Source organism: Trachurus trachurus, assembly GCF_905171665.1.
Source record: "Trachurus trachurus genome assembly, chromosome: 9".
In the NCBI taxonomy this organism is placed as follows: Eukaryota; Metazoa; Chordata; class Actinopteri; order Carangiformes; family Carangidae; genus Trachurus; species Trachurus trachurus.
The window spans coordinates 8,438,977-8,453,449 of NC_139895.1; the positions used below are offsets into that span (position 1 = coordinate 8,438,977).

The 14,473-nt window shown below is 40.4% G+C and overlaps 1 protein-coding gene across 4 annotated transcripts in view; it reads left to right on the forward strand.

The window, feature by feature from the left end:
* Positions 1–1,432: 1,432 nt before the first annotated feature.
* The window catches only part of smarca2 (SWI/SNF related BAF chromatin remodeling complex subunit ATPase 2), an 85,232-nt gene continuing 72,191 nt past the window's right edge, over positions 1,433–14,473 (forward strand). For 2 of the 4 annotated variants that reach the window (XM_083979908.1, XM_083979909.1), the window contains exons 1-9: positions 1,433–1,552; positions 4,489–4,746; positions 5,326–5,455; positions 5,906–6,367; positions 7,262–7,363; positions 9,274–9,529; positions 11,333–11,459; positions 11,914–12,087; positions 13,461–13,634. In XM_083979908.1, the coding sequence (XP_083836034.1) occupies positions 4,519–4,746; positions 5,326–5,455; positions 5,906–6,367; positions 7,262–7,363; positions 9,274–9,529; positions 11,333–11,459; positions 11,914–12,087; positions 13,461–13,634 (1,653 nt within the window). In that variant the 5' untranslated portion in view covers positions 1,433–1,552; positions 4,489–4,518. The remainder of the gene's footprint in view (positions 1,553–4,488; positions 4,747–5,325; positions 5,456–5,905; positions 6,368–7,261; positions 7,364–9,273; positions 9,530–11,332; positions 11,460–11,913; positions 12,088–13,460; positions 13,635–14,473) is intronic. The other 2 variants (XM_083979910.1, XM_083979911.1) reach the window with 1 other exon arrangement.

Genomic DNA, 14,473 nt, shown 5'->3' on the forward strand with positions numbered 1-14,473 from the left:
GTTAGAGTGGGAGAGACCCAAAAAACTTTCTGGAATTTTCTTTTCAAGACACATGATTTTCTGCACGTTTGTAGCCACACTTGGCCTGTCTCATGTGATGTGCTCAAAACAGCAGACAGTCTTACAGAATTGTCTCAGTGAACCTCTTTGTGCAGCTAGATCCGCTCCAGTGGCTCATTGACTTCAATACAAAAGTAGGAGCTGATTTTTTTTTTTTAGAAACAAGGCAACTGTCAATACAAACACAGAATGCTCGAGGTAATGCCGTTTGGGAAAATAACAAAACAAAACAAACCAAAAAAAAAACATGATAGAATAGTGCAGGAATCAAATAAAGAGAGGAATAGAGAGAAAATAAATAAATGAAAATAAAATAAATAATAATGAAAAACAATAGATCACAAGTCAAATTCATTACATAAGGCTAAAGTTTTTAAAGCTTTGGCTTTTTGCAATAATTAAGTGTGTCCAGATATGATTTACAGTAAGAGTTGGGATTTTGTTTTGTAAATTTGCTGGTGTGTATATGGAATAAAAAGGTTGATAATACATTTCTTTGTGGGTATTTTCTTATCAAAAAGACCAAATAAAATAAATTCAATTTTGATTTTAAAAGGGGTGTCTAATTTTCTATTCAAAAAAAGGTTGGGATCGCACCAGAAGGTTTGACTGAGGGGACAATCCCAGAAGAGATGACATATCTCTATAATGACAGAAGGAACAGAGAGGTTCAACATGTGCTATACTTAACAGGATCTGTGCAATATTTTCAGAGACACTTCTCGTACCTTATTTGAAACAAAAAAATTCCTTGGTAATAACCATGCTTTTTCCCAGTCAATTTCAAAGTATAAATTGTTCCAGACGAATACAGAGGCAAGTTTACTAGGCCTAATTGTAGTGGTTATCTTACGTTCTCTTTTTTGTTGTTGTTGTTTTTGCATAATATGTCCCCTTTAAGTTCAGGAAGTAGTAGAGCTGTGCATAGAGCCCATTTGACCAGCTATGATGTTTAGCTCAGAGGTAAAAACAACGAAATAAATAAATTTAAGTCGTTTTACTATAGCCTGCCTACTAGCCTACTTGGAGCAGGAAGAGTTGGTGATGATGAGACAGCTTTCCCTGCTCAAATGGTGCCAATCACCGTATTAAACATTAATAAACATATTACAGTTATTTCTTTAACATCGTCACGATTACGACCAGTAATAAGTTTACAGTAAACATCTGTACACAAGCTGTATTCCTCTGTTTTAGTGCAGTTTGTTGCAGCAGTTCCCACTCAACCACAACAGTTGCCGCCCTCTTTCTACAACAAGAAGGGGGCGTGTAGAAAAAAATGGCTTGAAAAAAATGATTGACGTATGACACAGCCAATCACAGCGCAGGCAGGTAGGCGGGACTTCCGGTGACATTGACAAATCAATAATGGCGACAAAAAAAAAACTTTAGTATGTCAGCAAAACAACACGGAGGAAGGGGGAGTGAACTTATGGACGAAACATTATAACATATCCATCTCATTGTGAGCAGTTAACAGTTCGGCCGAAAGGTAATTTGACCAACGGCTTCACCATATTATATAATATGATAAATACTGACTGTGTTAACTCACTCGCGGTTCCGCTAACGGTCCAAACTTTCTGACAGTTCGGTTCAGTAGTCCGTTAACCAAGCGAGCTAGTTGCTAAGCTACCTAGCCGTTAGCTGTTAGCCGTAAGTGAAACCGACGATCTTAAAAAAAAAACGTCCTTATTGTTAAATCAGTGAAACTTTACGCTTCTAAACGTGACGTTCAAGTCAAGCGCTGTCACTACAGATGTAGCCGAGGTCATGACAGCAGCTGGACTTTCACCTAAAGTTTCATCTTTTTTTGGTTGCATATGCGTGATGATGATGGCCACCACCACCACCACCACCAGGTTTTTTGGGGGGGAAGAAGCCATGATGATCCACACAGACAGATATATATAGACAGAGCTGAACTGTAACGTTACTGTACGTGAACTGACACACAATAATAACGTTATAATAACGGGAAACGCTGTCAAACCGATAGCGATAACTGAATCGCAGCACTAACGAAACAATTTGTTGTAGTTGCTGCAAGAAATATACTGTATTTTAACCATAAAGCAGTAACGTTAATAGGCAGAGCAATGACAGTTGTCATAAATTAACATACAGTAACGTTGGGCATGTGCAGTATATTGTGAGAGCTGTGCACTACTTGTGTCATGTAGTTACGTGTTTTTATTACGTGTAGCATGCGTTCTTTATTATGTGTAGCACTTTATATGTTTTTATGTCTTAAAGCACCTTCAAATGATAATAAAAATCTATCTATCTATCTATCTATCTATCTATCTATCTATCTATCTATCTATCTATCTATCTATCTATCTATCTATCTATCTATCTATCGTGCTAGATATATATGATTGATTGCAACCATAAAAAAACAAACATTTGCATTGTGTGTTGTTCGTCTATTTTTATCCTTTCAGTTCAGTTCAGTTCAGTTCAGTGCAGGAGCTGTTTCCGTTCTGAGGTTTTGTCACCATGAAATAAAAGATTGACAGAGGAGTGAAGTTTAGTTTGACCTAGAAATGTGGTCAGTCAGATTGATGCTGCAGTGCATGTTGTGGATGCTGTTTGTTTACATCGAGGTTGCAGCTCTGTACAGTACAGTATGTCCATAATTGAACAAGCGGTATAACGAGAAATGCTGTCAAAAGAGACATTTGTTTTAGTGCTATAAGATATACATACTGCATTTTAGCCATAAACCAATAGTCATCAATAATTACTATGCTGTGAGTCCTACTAGATTTAGACAGTGTCATGCAAAAGTTTGGGCACCCCTGGTCAAAATTTCTGTTAATGTGAACAATCATAAGCAAGTGGAAGATGAAATTATCTCCAAAAGGCAAAAAGTTACAGATGATAGTACATTCCCTTTACATTTTAAACAATATAATTTAAATTTTCCTTTTTTTACATTTTCAAAATGACAGAAAAGCAAAAAAGTGCCCACAGCAAAGGTTTGTCCACCCTGTATAGTTAGTAGCTAGTAGCCTTTGGAAACTATCACAGTGTGTAAATAGTAAATATCTTGTCTGATACCTTGGTCAAAGTTATCTGAGAGCTCAAGTCTCCTGGGTTTCCCATTCTTTTGTTTCCCCTTTTTCACTCTAAAACTATAGAAAACAAAAATAATTCACTGATATTGATTAAAATATTGCAAAAGAGTGTTTCATGTTTAACTTTTTACCTTTTGGAGATTATTCATCTTCCACTTGCCGAAGTGTTCAACAGAAATTTTGACCAGAGGTGCCCAGACTTTTGCATGCTACAGTATACGCTTGCAACCGTAAAAACATTTGCATTGTGTGCTGTTTGTCAAATTGTATCAGATGGTCGTTTCAGTTCAGTTCAGTTCATTGCAGCAGCAGTTTCTGTTCTGAGGTTTCTCACCATGAAGTCAAAGATTGATATGACAGAGAAGTGAAGTTGAGTTTGACATAGAAACGTGGTCAGTCAGATTGATGCTGCGGTGGATGTTTGTTTACTCTGAGGTTGCAGCTCTGTACAGTACAGCAGTTTGTCTGTGCACAGTATGTAATTTAGGCACTAAAAGAAATTGCTTTTTGAAATCAAAACCATAAATTTTTTTTATTTGTCTGTGAATTTAATGCAAATTGCAGAAAAAAAGATAAAGAATCAACTCCAAGTTTGCTGTGATCCCTCTGATATACCTGCACACAGGTTCTCAGGTCGTTGCAGCATCTTGATTCATCTGCTGCAGTTTCAGTCTCAGTGTCTCGTCATGTGATCGGCTCCAGACCGACTGCATGATGTAGAGATTTCTCTCTGTGGGACGTGGACCACCTGATACTGGACTGCTTGTTCTTTCCTGTCTCTGCTGATAGTTGTTTATGACTCCGGCTGTGTGTGTGTGTGTGTGTGTGTGTGTGTGTGTGTGTGTGTGTGTGTGTGTGTGTGTGTGTGTGTGTGTGTGTGTGTGTGTGTGTGTGTGTGTGGAGCTTGTTGACCTGCTGCAGAATGAATTTAGAGCAGAAGAAGAATGCGTCCCTGGTTGTACAGTGTGATAGATAATCATATAGACATATTAAGAGTCTGAAATCTTTTGCATAATGATGGTTTATAATAACGTTATGCAGCAAATGCATGTTACTATATATGGCAAACATCCACAAGGCCATAAGGAGACCGCCTAATTTACTTGTGCTTAAAATGTTAGTATAAAAAATACAATATTTGGTTGTTAAAATATGTTTTTCACAAATTCCTCTCAGAGCAGCCGTCCAGATCACACTCTGTTTTGTTTTAAACACAATTTAACATCTGTCATGTATGAAATGCTGCTCAAAAAGAAACAAGAAAAACAAAAAACAAGAAGAATTCATTACATTGCATGAAAATCATGTTTTGTTCAGTTTTTGTTTTTTTCTTTCTATCTTGAAGCTGTCTGGTGTCCCTCCAGCAGTTCAGTCGATGTCCACCCCCTCAGACACATCAGGTGGTATGTCCCATCCTGGCCCTTCTCCGGGGGCTGGTCTGTCCCCGGGGCCCATCCTGGGTCCCAGCCCCGGACCGGACCCCTCCCCAGGCTCCGTTCACAGTATGATGGGACCGAGTCCTGGACCGGGGACGCCCAACGCGCCCCACGGCCTGCAGGGCCAGAGCGACTACTCTCAGGACGGCATGTATCCTATGCACAAGGTTAGCGCTAAAATATATATTTGAAAAATGTTTAAAACATGAAATATCTTTACAGTTGTATAGAAACTGTCTCTGTGCTGTGTGCTTTTATCCTCATTATTATCTCATTTATTTCAAGATACATTTTGTATTTTTTATGTTTCATTGTTATGACAAAATAATTTTTTCACTGTTGTTGACTTAAATATTCAAACACTCCAATGTGGATATGAAAGATAAAATGTGCAGAATCTATAAGTGTCAGTATTTGTCTGCGCTTTTACTGTTATTTTGACATTGTTTTGGCTTAATATGAATATAAACATAGGTTTTGCTCTAGGCAATGTTTGATTGACAGATAGTATATACGTAGGTATCGACCCCACTGTTGTGTTAAAATTGACCATTTGGGAGATAAATGTGTTGTAGAGCGCATCCAGAAAGTTTTCAGACCCCTTCACACTTTTATGAAGTTGTAACCTTTTATTAAAACAAAACACATTTTTCATTCATATCAGAAAAGGGGTCTGAATACTTTCTGAATGCTCTGTATGCAATAATTGAGTTAAATTTTTTAACAATTTTCTGTGTTTTTTTCAGCCCATGGAGGGGATGAATGACAAGACAATGGCAGACGCGATGCACTTTGGCCACATGAAAGGTGTGGGGATGAGATCTCTGCACAGCGGGATGGGGCCTCCACAGAGTCCCATGGACCAGCACAGCCAAGGTAGAGAAACCATTTTGAACCAGACTCATTTTTTTTAGGACGAACACAGTACAGCCCCTAACTTCAAATTTCAGGAGCACAGGCTTAGGGGCGTAAATCGACTTGCAAGGCAAATATTCACAATTCCTTTCCATTCATGATCCTCACACACACATTGTCCTGCAACCTGTAATGACAGATTATAGTTTTTTGAGTTGCCCTTTCCACTTTTCATCAGTGTAAAATAAAAAGAAGGTACGTTTACTGGTTGCACATGCACAAGTAGATGAAAAATGTACTTGTTGATTTGCTTGTTTATCCTGTTACATGCAGCGTCTGTTGTCTGTCTGACATCTGCCCGATTTCACGTGAATGCAACATCAAGAATACGTTCAGATATGCAGATCTAGATGGGGGGTAATTCCTACATATTATACCTTTAAAATTAAAACTCTTCTTCTTCTTCTGTAGGATACCTGTCTCCACATCCTTCCCCCATGGGGGTCCTTGAACACGCTTCTAGCCCCATGTCAGGAGGCGGAGGAGGCGGCGGACCCACACCGCCCCACATGCCTCCCACACAGTCCGGCCCGATGATGCCCATGGATCCGCAGGGAGGCATGTCCAACATGTCCAACATGGCTCAGCAGGGCCGCGGACCCTCTGCCTTCAGCCCGGTGCAGCTGCAGCAGCTCAGAGCTCAGATCCTCGCCTACAAGATCCTGGGCCGGGGGCAGCCGCTGCCCGAAAACCTCCAGCTGGCTGTTCAGGGCAAGAGGAGCCTACCCACAATGCAACAGCAGCAGCAGCAGCAGCAGCAGCAGCAGCAACAACAACAGCAGCAACAGCAACAACAGCAACAACAGCAACAGCAGCAACAGCAGCAACAGCAGCACCCAGCACCTAGTGCAAGTCCTTACAGCAGACCTCCAGGTAGACAAACACACACACACACACACACACACTGCTAAACCTGAGAAATGTCGTATAGTTATAGTTTTATAGGTCGCTTCAAAAACCAGAGACAGTTTTCAGATCATTTGTTTTGTCTAACCAACAGTTCAAAACCTAAATATGTTCATCTGACTGTGATATGAAACAAACAAACAAAATAAATTAACATTTAAAGCAGAAGTGAGTGATCCGGTCGTTTTCGCTAATGCTGCGTTCCAGGCAGGCTTTTGAAATCGTAAATTACAGCTTCAAGTCACAACTTACGACTTTGTAGCGTTCCAGGCAACCCACTCGTGTTTTTCCGACCTGTTTTACCGGTGAAAGTCACTATAACTTCCGACCCGTGAACTCGTACCAGATCAAACTGATACAACTTCACAGGACGGAAAAACACGAGTCTACGAGTTTCCTTGAACGCACCATAACAGTCCTCGTCCCTACGTCACCACATTCACGGCGTTCCTTGGCTGCACACACAGCCCTGCATGCCGTTCTCTCTCCTCATTGGATAAAAACTGTAGGATACGATAAATGTTTTCTCCTCGGCTCAGAGCAGAGCAGAGGGACTGACAGACCCGTGTTTCGGTCCAAACACTCTATGTAAGTGATTGCTGTCGGAAGATATAACTATTTAAGACTTATATTAACACAAATATATTACTTACTTCTGCTTTAATTCTTCATCAGTCGATCGAAGAATAAAACAACTTTCTCAGTTTTATTCATGAGAGTAAAAACGCTTTTGTCGAATCTCATCTCTAACGAACTTTTTCTGTTCAGGTCGTGTTAAAGTAATCTTGCTTTAGGGACTGAAGATGCTGTCATAGTTTAATAATAATGAATAACAATCCAAACTCTTATCTTTATTGAAAGCTATGGCGATGGCACCTTTAGGCGGACCCCAGTCGAGCCCCTGCCCGACCCCGACCATGCAAGGCCACAATCAGAGCACAGGACCCAAACCATGGCCTGATGGTAAGTCTGGTGACACAACAACGATGTGTTTGAGCTGTAGCTGGTTTGAGACCAGTGACACTGAGACAGGCGGGCTGTCCCATTTCTCCGCACTTGGCTCAGTGCGCTTGGTTACGCGCACACTTTGGTGACGTTTTGCCGGCGGTATGTATATTTGCATATAGTGTGCAAGCATGGATTAAGTGGCCAAGCGTGTGGGGAGATATTTAAAAGCAATCGGGACACACTTGACAAGTGCAGTTGTGCCATTGCGCACAGTAGCACAACTACGACACACACACAGCACAGCAACAGTTTTAATAACCAGTGCTGCTGGATCACAGTCTCATCTACTGCAAAAGTGTCTCTATATGCGCAAGATTCAAATCATAAATGTGTAAGCCCAACTCCGTAAGTAAATAAAACAAACAAGAAAAACGAAAAATAAAATAAAATAAAAACATGAACAGAGCATGATGAATATAAAATATGATATTAAAAAGTCATAATAATGAGATAGAAAGTTAATTTCATTTTATTGAAATTAATGCAATCGCATTTCCTAAACGTGGCTTGTGGCTGCCGGTGCATTGTGGGATTTATACTTGGCCAAATACCGCTCCGATGCAGTCTTACCATAAGTGTGGGTAAAGTGCAAATCCAGCGCGCTGCACTTATGGTCGTTGGAGAAATGGGACACACTTGCGCACTGACACTAAGCCCATGAACGCGCAGGCCAAGTGCCCAAGTGTGTAAGTGTGATCAAGTGTGCATATTGGGACAGGCCCAGGAGCTGCCTCTGTCGGGGGCTGGTGGGGCAGAGCCAGTGTGACCGGTCCGCGCTTTGTGACAAACATTTTTATGCCTCTGTCATCAGAACTGGACACGTAACTCTGCAACAGTTTTGTAACATTATAATCATAAGGTTTTATTTGTAACAAATTGGATTTTTGATTATGTTCTTCATGAAAAACAACATCCTGGTCCTGGTCTGCAGTGGAAACGCGCCTACAGTGAAATAAATTCTCAGGAGGATGAGACATCCAAGTCGACATGTCTGAAAAACCTCGTCTTCTTTGCTCTCTCCAGCTTGCCACAGTTTTTATTTTATTTTTATTGATCGCATTAGAAATGTAGTCTCGGACTTCCAAGCTTGTGAAGCAAGTTTCTGTTTTTTTAATATATTTATTTTTCCAAACATTAGACCTCATGCCAGAGGGTCATAGCTGCTGTTAATATTAAAGTATTGATCCAATTAAAACAGAGCTGATTCACTGAAAACCGCCTCCACACAGTCAGAGCTCCACAGTTCAGCCCCAGCAGCAGCAGACGGAGACTTCTCCCAGGTCTCTTTTTGTTAAATCTCCTTTACCTGGACACACTGATCAGCCATTTATGATGATTCATAATTAATAATTTGTGTTTATATGTAAATTAGTGGGCGACCGATGTGTTCAACTTCTGTTCAGACGCTTAAAGGAGAACTTTCTTACGCCATAATAAACATAATTTAAACATGATTTAAATGTCTTTAACAACTTCTGCCACATAGATGTACAGTAAACACAGGATAATGTTGCGCTAAAGTTTTCAACAAAGTTCAGAGAAAGTCAGAAGTATTAGTCGATAAATTGATGAATACAGTACATAAATACAAAACCCCCAAAACAAAGAAAGCAAATCTAGATTCCCACTGAGGTCAAATGAAAACGGAATAAATCCATAATAATGACAATAATAGACATATAGTCAGAACAGCAACAGGTGGAAAAGCCCTGGAGGAGAAGCAGAGTGTGGGAGGAGGAGAGGGCAGAGCTGCCTTTACAAGTTTATGTCTGAAATAACAGAAAATGTTTTTGTGTTCTTGTATTGTGATCTTCTTCTATATAAACTCATCAACTCTTCTGATCTTTGTCGTCTCTGTCGTCCAGCTCAGGGCGGCGACAATCAAGCCAACGCTCAGAAGCACCTTACCCCCGTCTCCAGCGGACGCCCGTCCCCGGCGCCGCCTCAGGCCCCCGCCATGCCCTCGGGGCCCATGGCCGGCGGCTCGGTGACCCCCCAGGCCCCCGGCCAGCAGCAGGTGTCCCCCATGCTCCAGATGCAGCAGAAGCAGAACCGCGTCACGCCCATCCAGAAGCCCCAGGGCCTGGACCCGGTGGGCATCCTGCAGGAGAGGGAGTACAGGTGTGTGCAGACATCACAGAGGAAACTTAACTAAGCTAAGCTAACCTAAACTAAGCTAACCTAAACTAAGCTAAACTAAAATAAGCTAAACTAAACTAAACTAAACTAAGCTGAGCTGAGCTAAACTAAACTAAAATAAGCAAAACTAAACTAAGCTAAGCTAAACTAAACTAAAATGAACTAAACTAAACTAAGATAAACTAAAATAAGGCAAGGCAAGGCAAGGCATCTTTATTTATATAGCGCATTTCATACCAAGGCAACTCAATGTGCTTTACATAAAGACAAAACATTAAAAAAGAAGCATATAAGCTAAATAAGCTAAACTAAACTAAAATAAGCTAAGCTGAGCTAAACTAAACTAAACTCTGGGTCTGTTCCATACAGTCTATGGTCTGTTCACAGTTGTTAATTGTCTGTGCTGGCATGAGAGCAAACTAACAGTGTATTTTTGCATCTGTGAATAATACACCTGTTTAAGTGTACCCTATATGGGTCAGTAAGAAATAAAAAAAATCTTTTAAATACAAAAACATAAAAAAGTTTTAAAATAATGCATCAGATTTGTTAAAATGTAAATTTTGTACTCATGTTTAATTCAAAAGTACTGTAAGATTGATTGCCCTGAAAATGTCAAATGGTGTAAGAAACACACACCACAAAAGAATGATAAAGTATTTCATCCACCTACACTGGATTTAACTGTACTTATAAACAGGGATGCAAACAGCGCGCCGAAAAGCGAAACTCGCTTTTTTCATGACCAATTAGGTGACTTGTGTGAATCATTCAGATCCGAAGAGTTTTTGTTTTGAGGGAGGGGGGGGGGTCTCAGCATCTCAGCTGGGGTCAGTAAAATGTTTTTCTAACAGGCTGACAGTGACAAGCACGTGAAACTGAGGCGAACTCATTCATGGTTTCTGATCATACTGATAACTGCCTAACTCCAATGTTGACGCGCGACGTGCGCGCTCGTTACCCAAAGCGGCGCGTATCCGCGTGCAGTCGGTACGTACATTACTGTGTCAGGCAGGTGTCTCCCACGGAGCTCTGCCCCGTTTCAGAGGTGAAGGAGAGACGTTGCCTCCGCGATGTAGAATGTGTTCAATTAAAGTGAAACTAACACATTATATAGGCCTATATGTCCATTACACACTGAATGGGATGTTAAATCCCATGTCTTTATTTCTTCTGTTTATTTTAATAGTAATAATTATGACTAACATTCAGTGAAGACCTAAAAATCAGTATCTCCAAAATTGAAATATTGCAATGGTTTTTATTTTTTTAAGCATTTTTAATCTAGAAATGTTGGCCTTCTGAAAACTGTCCATCTACAGTATATGCACTCAATACTTGGTTGGGGTTGAACTACTGGAAATTGACTTTTCTGTGATATTGTTAATGGTGAACACCCCCCCCCCCCCCCCCCGCCAGACAATTCCTCTCTTTTTTGGTCCTGACCCGTTTGCATCCCTGTATAAATCATATCCTTTATTCTGAAATAATGAATTGCTTTATGTTAATGCATTTTGGCAACACTGAGCAGGACATATCCTAAAACCACATATATTCTACATTTAAGATTGAGTCCAGATGTATTTTCCTGTATAGTCAGATTTTTCTGAAAAAATGCCGGTTACACCACTTGACATTGAGTTGCATCAGTCACTGGGACTAACTAACTCCTATGAATATCCTATGAAAAGGTTAATTTTTTAGTAATGAAGCACTACAAATGAGTTGCAGCCCGTTTATAATAACAATTTTTGACTGATTTAACATCCTTGTGGTGTTGTTCAGGTTGCAGGCTCGGATTGCGCATCGTATCCAGGAGCTGGAGAGTCTGCCCGGCTCGCTGCCTCCTGACCTCAGGACTAAAGCCACAGTGGAGCTCAAGGCGCTGCGACTGCTCAACTTCCAGCGGCAGGTACTGTACTGTACGCCACAGCCGCCGTGTGTCCTGTTTCTGTTTCTGTTTCTGTTGTTGTTCCTACTCCCACGAGTGCAGCAAGGTGAAGTTTCTGCCTGAAGATATTGAAACAGTCGAATTGCTGCAATTTAAGTTGAATAACAAATATTTAACTAAAGAATAAATTAATGCAGATAGAACAAAAACTCCTTTTGTTTTTGCTTCACCGCCCTCTACGGATTTAATATTCGTTATAATATTATTTTCTGATGAAATTCAGCAGCAACCTGCGCCAAGTTTTCAACACCAAAAAAACTTCAACTCATATATTTTTTAAAAAGATGTTCAAGGCCATGTGAAAAAGTTTTCTGTTCATGTTATTCTCGGATCAATTTACCGTTGGCATGCAGAGTTTTTTGACAGGTCTGTCAGTGTGTCTGGAAATGTGAACTCGATGCGTTCGTCTCTCCAGCTGAGGCAGGACGTGGTGGCGTGCATGAGGCGGGACACGACGCTGGAGACGGCGCTCAACTCCAAGGCGTACAGACGCAGCAAGCGGCAGACGCTGAGGGAGGCGCGCATGACGGAGAAGCTGGAGAAGCAGCAGAAGCTCGAGCAGGAGAAGAAACGCAGACAGAAACATCAGGTGAGCTGCCATCAGAGAAAAAAAAATGTTGACAGGCCCAAAGTATATCAGGGATTCCTCAGCAACTGTTCAGCCTACGTAGATGCACAATCTTGGTGAAAGGTTACAAACTTTATCCGCTTACTTTTGCGAAGCTGGAAGGACGTGTTTACATCGTAGGGAGGTAAGACTGGTCTTATGTGACAGAGGAGAACGTCCTCAAGTGTTTGGATGTTTTCTAGCTCCTTTTATTATCACAATCACTCATTTTCGAGGCGCTATAGTAAATTATTTACTATATATAAACACACCTTTTTAAATTAGCTTTTAATATATAATCTTTGTGTGTTTTATACTGTTTTCTGTGTTTTATACTGTCTCTGCTGTTTTTAACTGAATTACAATTTGAATTGCTCTATTTTATGATTTTTAAAAAGTGTTAAGTGTCTTTGAGCATTTGTAAAAGCGCTTATAAATAAATAGATTAAATTATTAAATTATTATTATATCATCTCAAAAATGAGTAATAATAATAATACACAAAATGTTTTTAATTCTTGAAATCAGACTAAGGGTGTTAACTTTTCACACCTGAAAGTCCGAACCAAGGTCCGTGTTTTATTACATTGTAATACATTTGGTCCTGTTGGTTTTGGTTTCACACTGCAAATGGTTATAACGGATTTCACAAGACAAACCTACTGGATGCGCGTTTGTTTTGGTTACGCTCCGTTGTTAGGCTGGTTGGCATCTGACATCAGTGTTACTTCCTGTTTACTGTTGCTCTCCCGTTCTCTCATGACCTCTCTCTCTCATCCTCTCAGAAAACAAGTAAAAAGTCTCATTATTTTTATGTGTTTTCTCGTGTTGCATTGATGAAGTCGTCCGACCAGATTTCAATTAGGCACCTAATCTCCTCATCTCCCCATGTACTGTCATATATAGAACGTCTCTGATTTTGTTTTGTTTACGCTGCTAGGCTACCGTAATTTTATTTTGCTGAGTCAGCTGGTTAGCGTGATGTAACTTCCTGTCTACTGTAAATCGAGAGCAGAAGAAGAAAAAAAAACTTCCTGTCATTGATACGAAGTTCCGAACCATACAAAAAGTTGTTTTCAAATTCACACTGTAAAAGGTACGAACCTTTAAATCTGGAATTTAGGTTCAGATCAAATTGAAAAGTCTGGACCAAAACGAGATGGGTCCTAAACCTTTGGTGGAAATTCAATCATAGCTGTTTCTGTAGTAGAATCAGAAAAAGAAAATTGTTGTTTCTTGTATCTTGTTGTTGCGAAGTTATCGACTTGAGAGTAAGAGTTAAACAGACAGACTGACAAAAATTTTAAAAAGTATGTTCTGGTCGATGAATCTCGTGTCGTCATCTTGTTTTTCAGGAATATCTCAACAGCATCCTTCAACATGCTAAAGACTTCAAAGAGTATCACCGCTCGGTCACTGGGAAGATGCAGAAACTCACCAGATCCGTGGCCAACTGGCACACCAACACGGAGCGGGAGCAGAAGAAGGAGTCGGAGAGGATCGAGAAGGAGAGGATGAGGAGACTCATGGTGAGAACCTGCAAGTCAGATGAAATATTATCACCTCTAGTTTTTGTTTTTAATTTAAAGATTACTTAAAGGGACATTGTGTAACTTCTCCTGTTATCTATTCACGAAAATCGATTATTTGGTTCAAAAGTCTGTTTTTCATTAACCAGTAATCCCCCCCATCAACAAACTGAAGTGTTCCTTTCAGCTCTGAATGAGCCGTTCATATCATTCATATCTCCATGGAGCGGGTAAGCTCGGTGCTGCTGCCATGAGCGTTACACTGATGCTGCATTCACCTGCAGTCGGGCAGACGGCCGTCGGTAACAAACCAGATGTCATATAGTCACAGAAGTCGAGAGAAAGCCGGTAAAACGTGGGTCAGGTAAACAATACGACATCGCCATGACAACATATTGTCACGTGTATTGTTTTGCCACTTGTTTACATAGAGGCTTTGTACTGCCCTCGCAGTGAGTGTGGCTACGCAAAGCTAGACAGTCAGTTAACGAACGGATAGAATCTCTCCAAAAACCACGAGGCTTAATCCTTTCTCGTCCTTTATTGAAGTCCTCTATTTTCCATCACCATTTTCGTAAAACTGAAATTATCACAAATGAAAACAGAAATCACTTACAATGCTTAGTATTTTGTGAATACATCTCAATTAGCATCCATAGCTTAGCAAAATTGAGTTAGCGTGTAAGCTGCTGACAGTTAGCAAAGTACACTCAGCACAAAATTAACTAATCATGTCATAACTATAGAAAATACACAATCATGTCAATATTCACACGATATACTTACAGATAAACATTTTCCAAGGCTCTCGCGTCCAACAATATGCCTCAGCAGTCTCT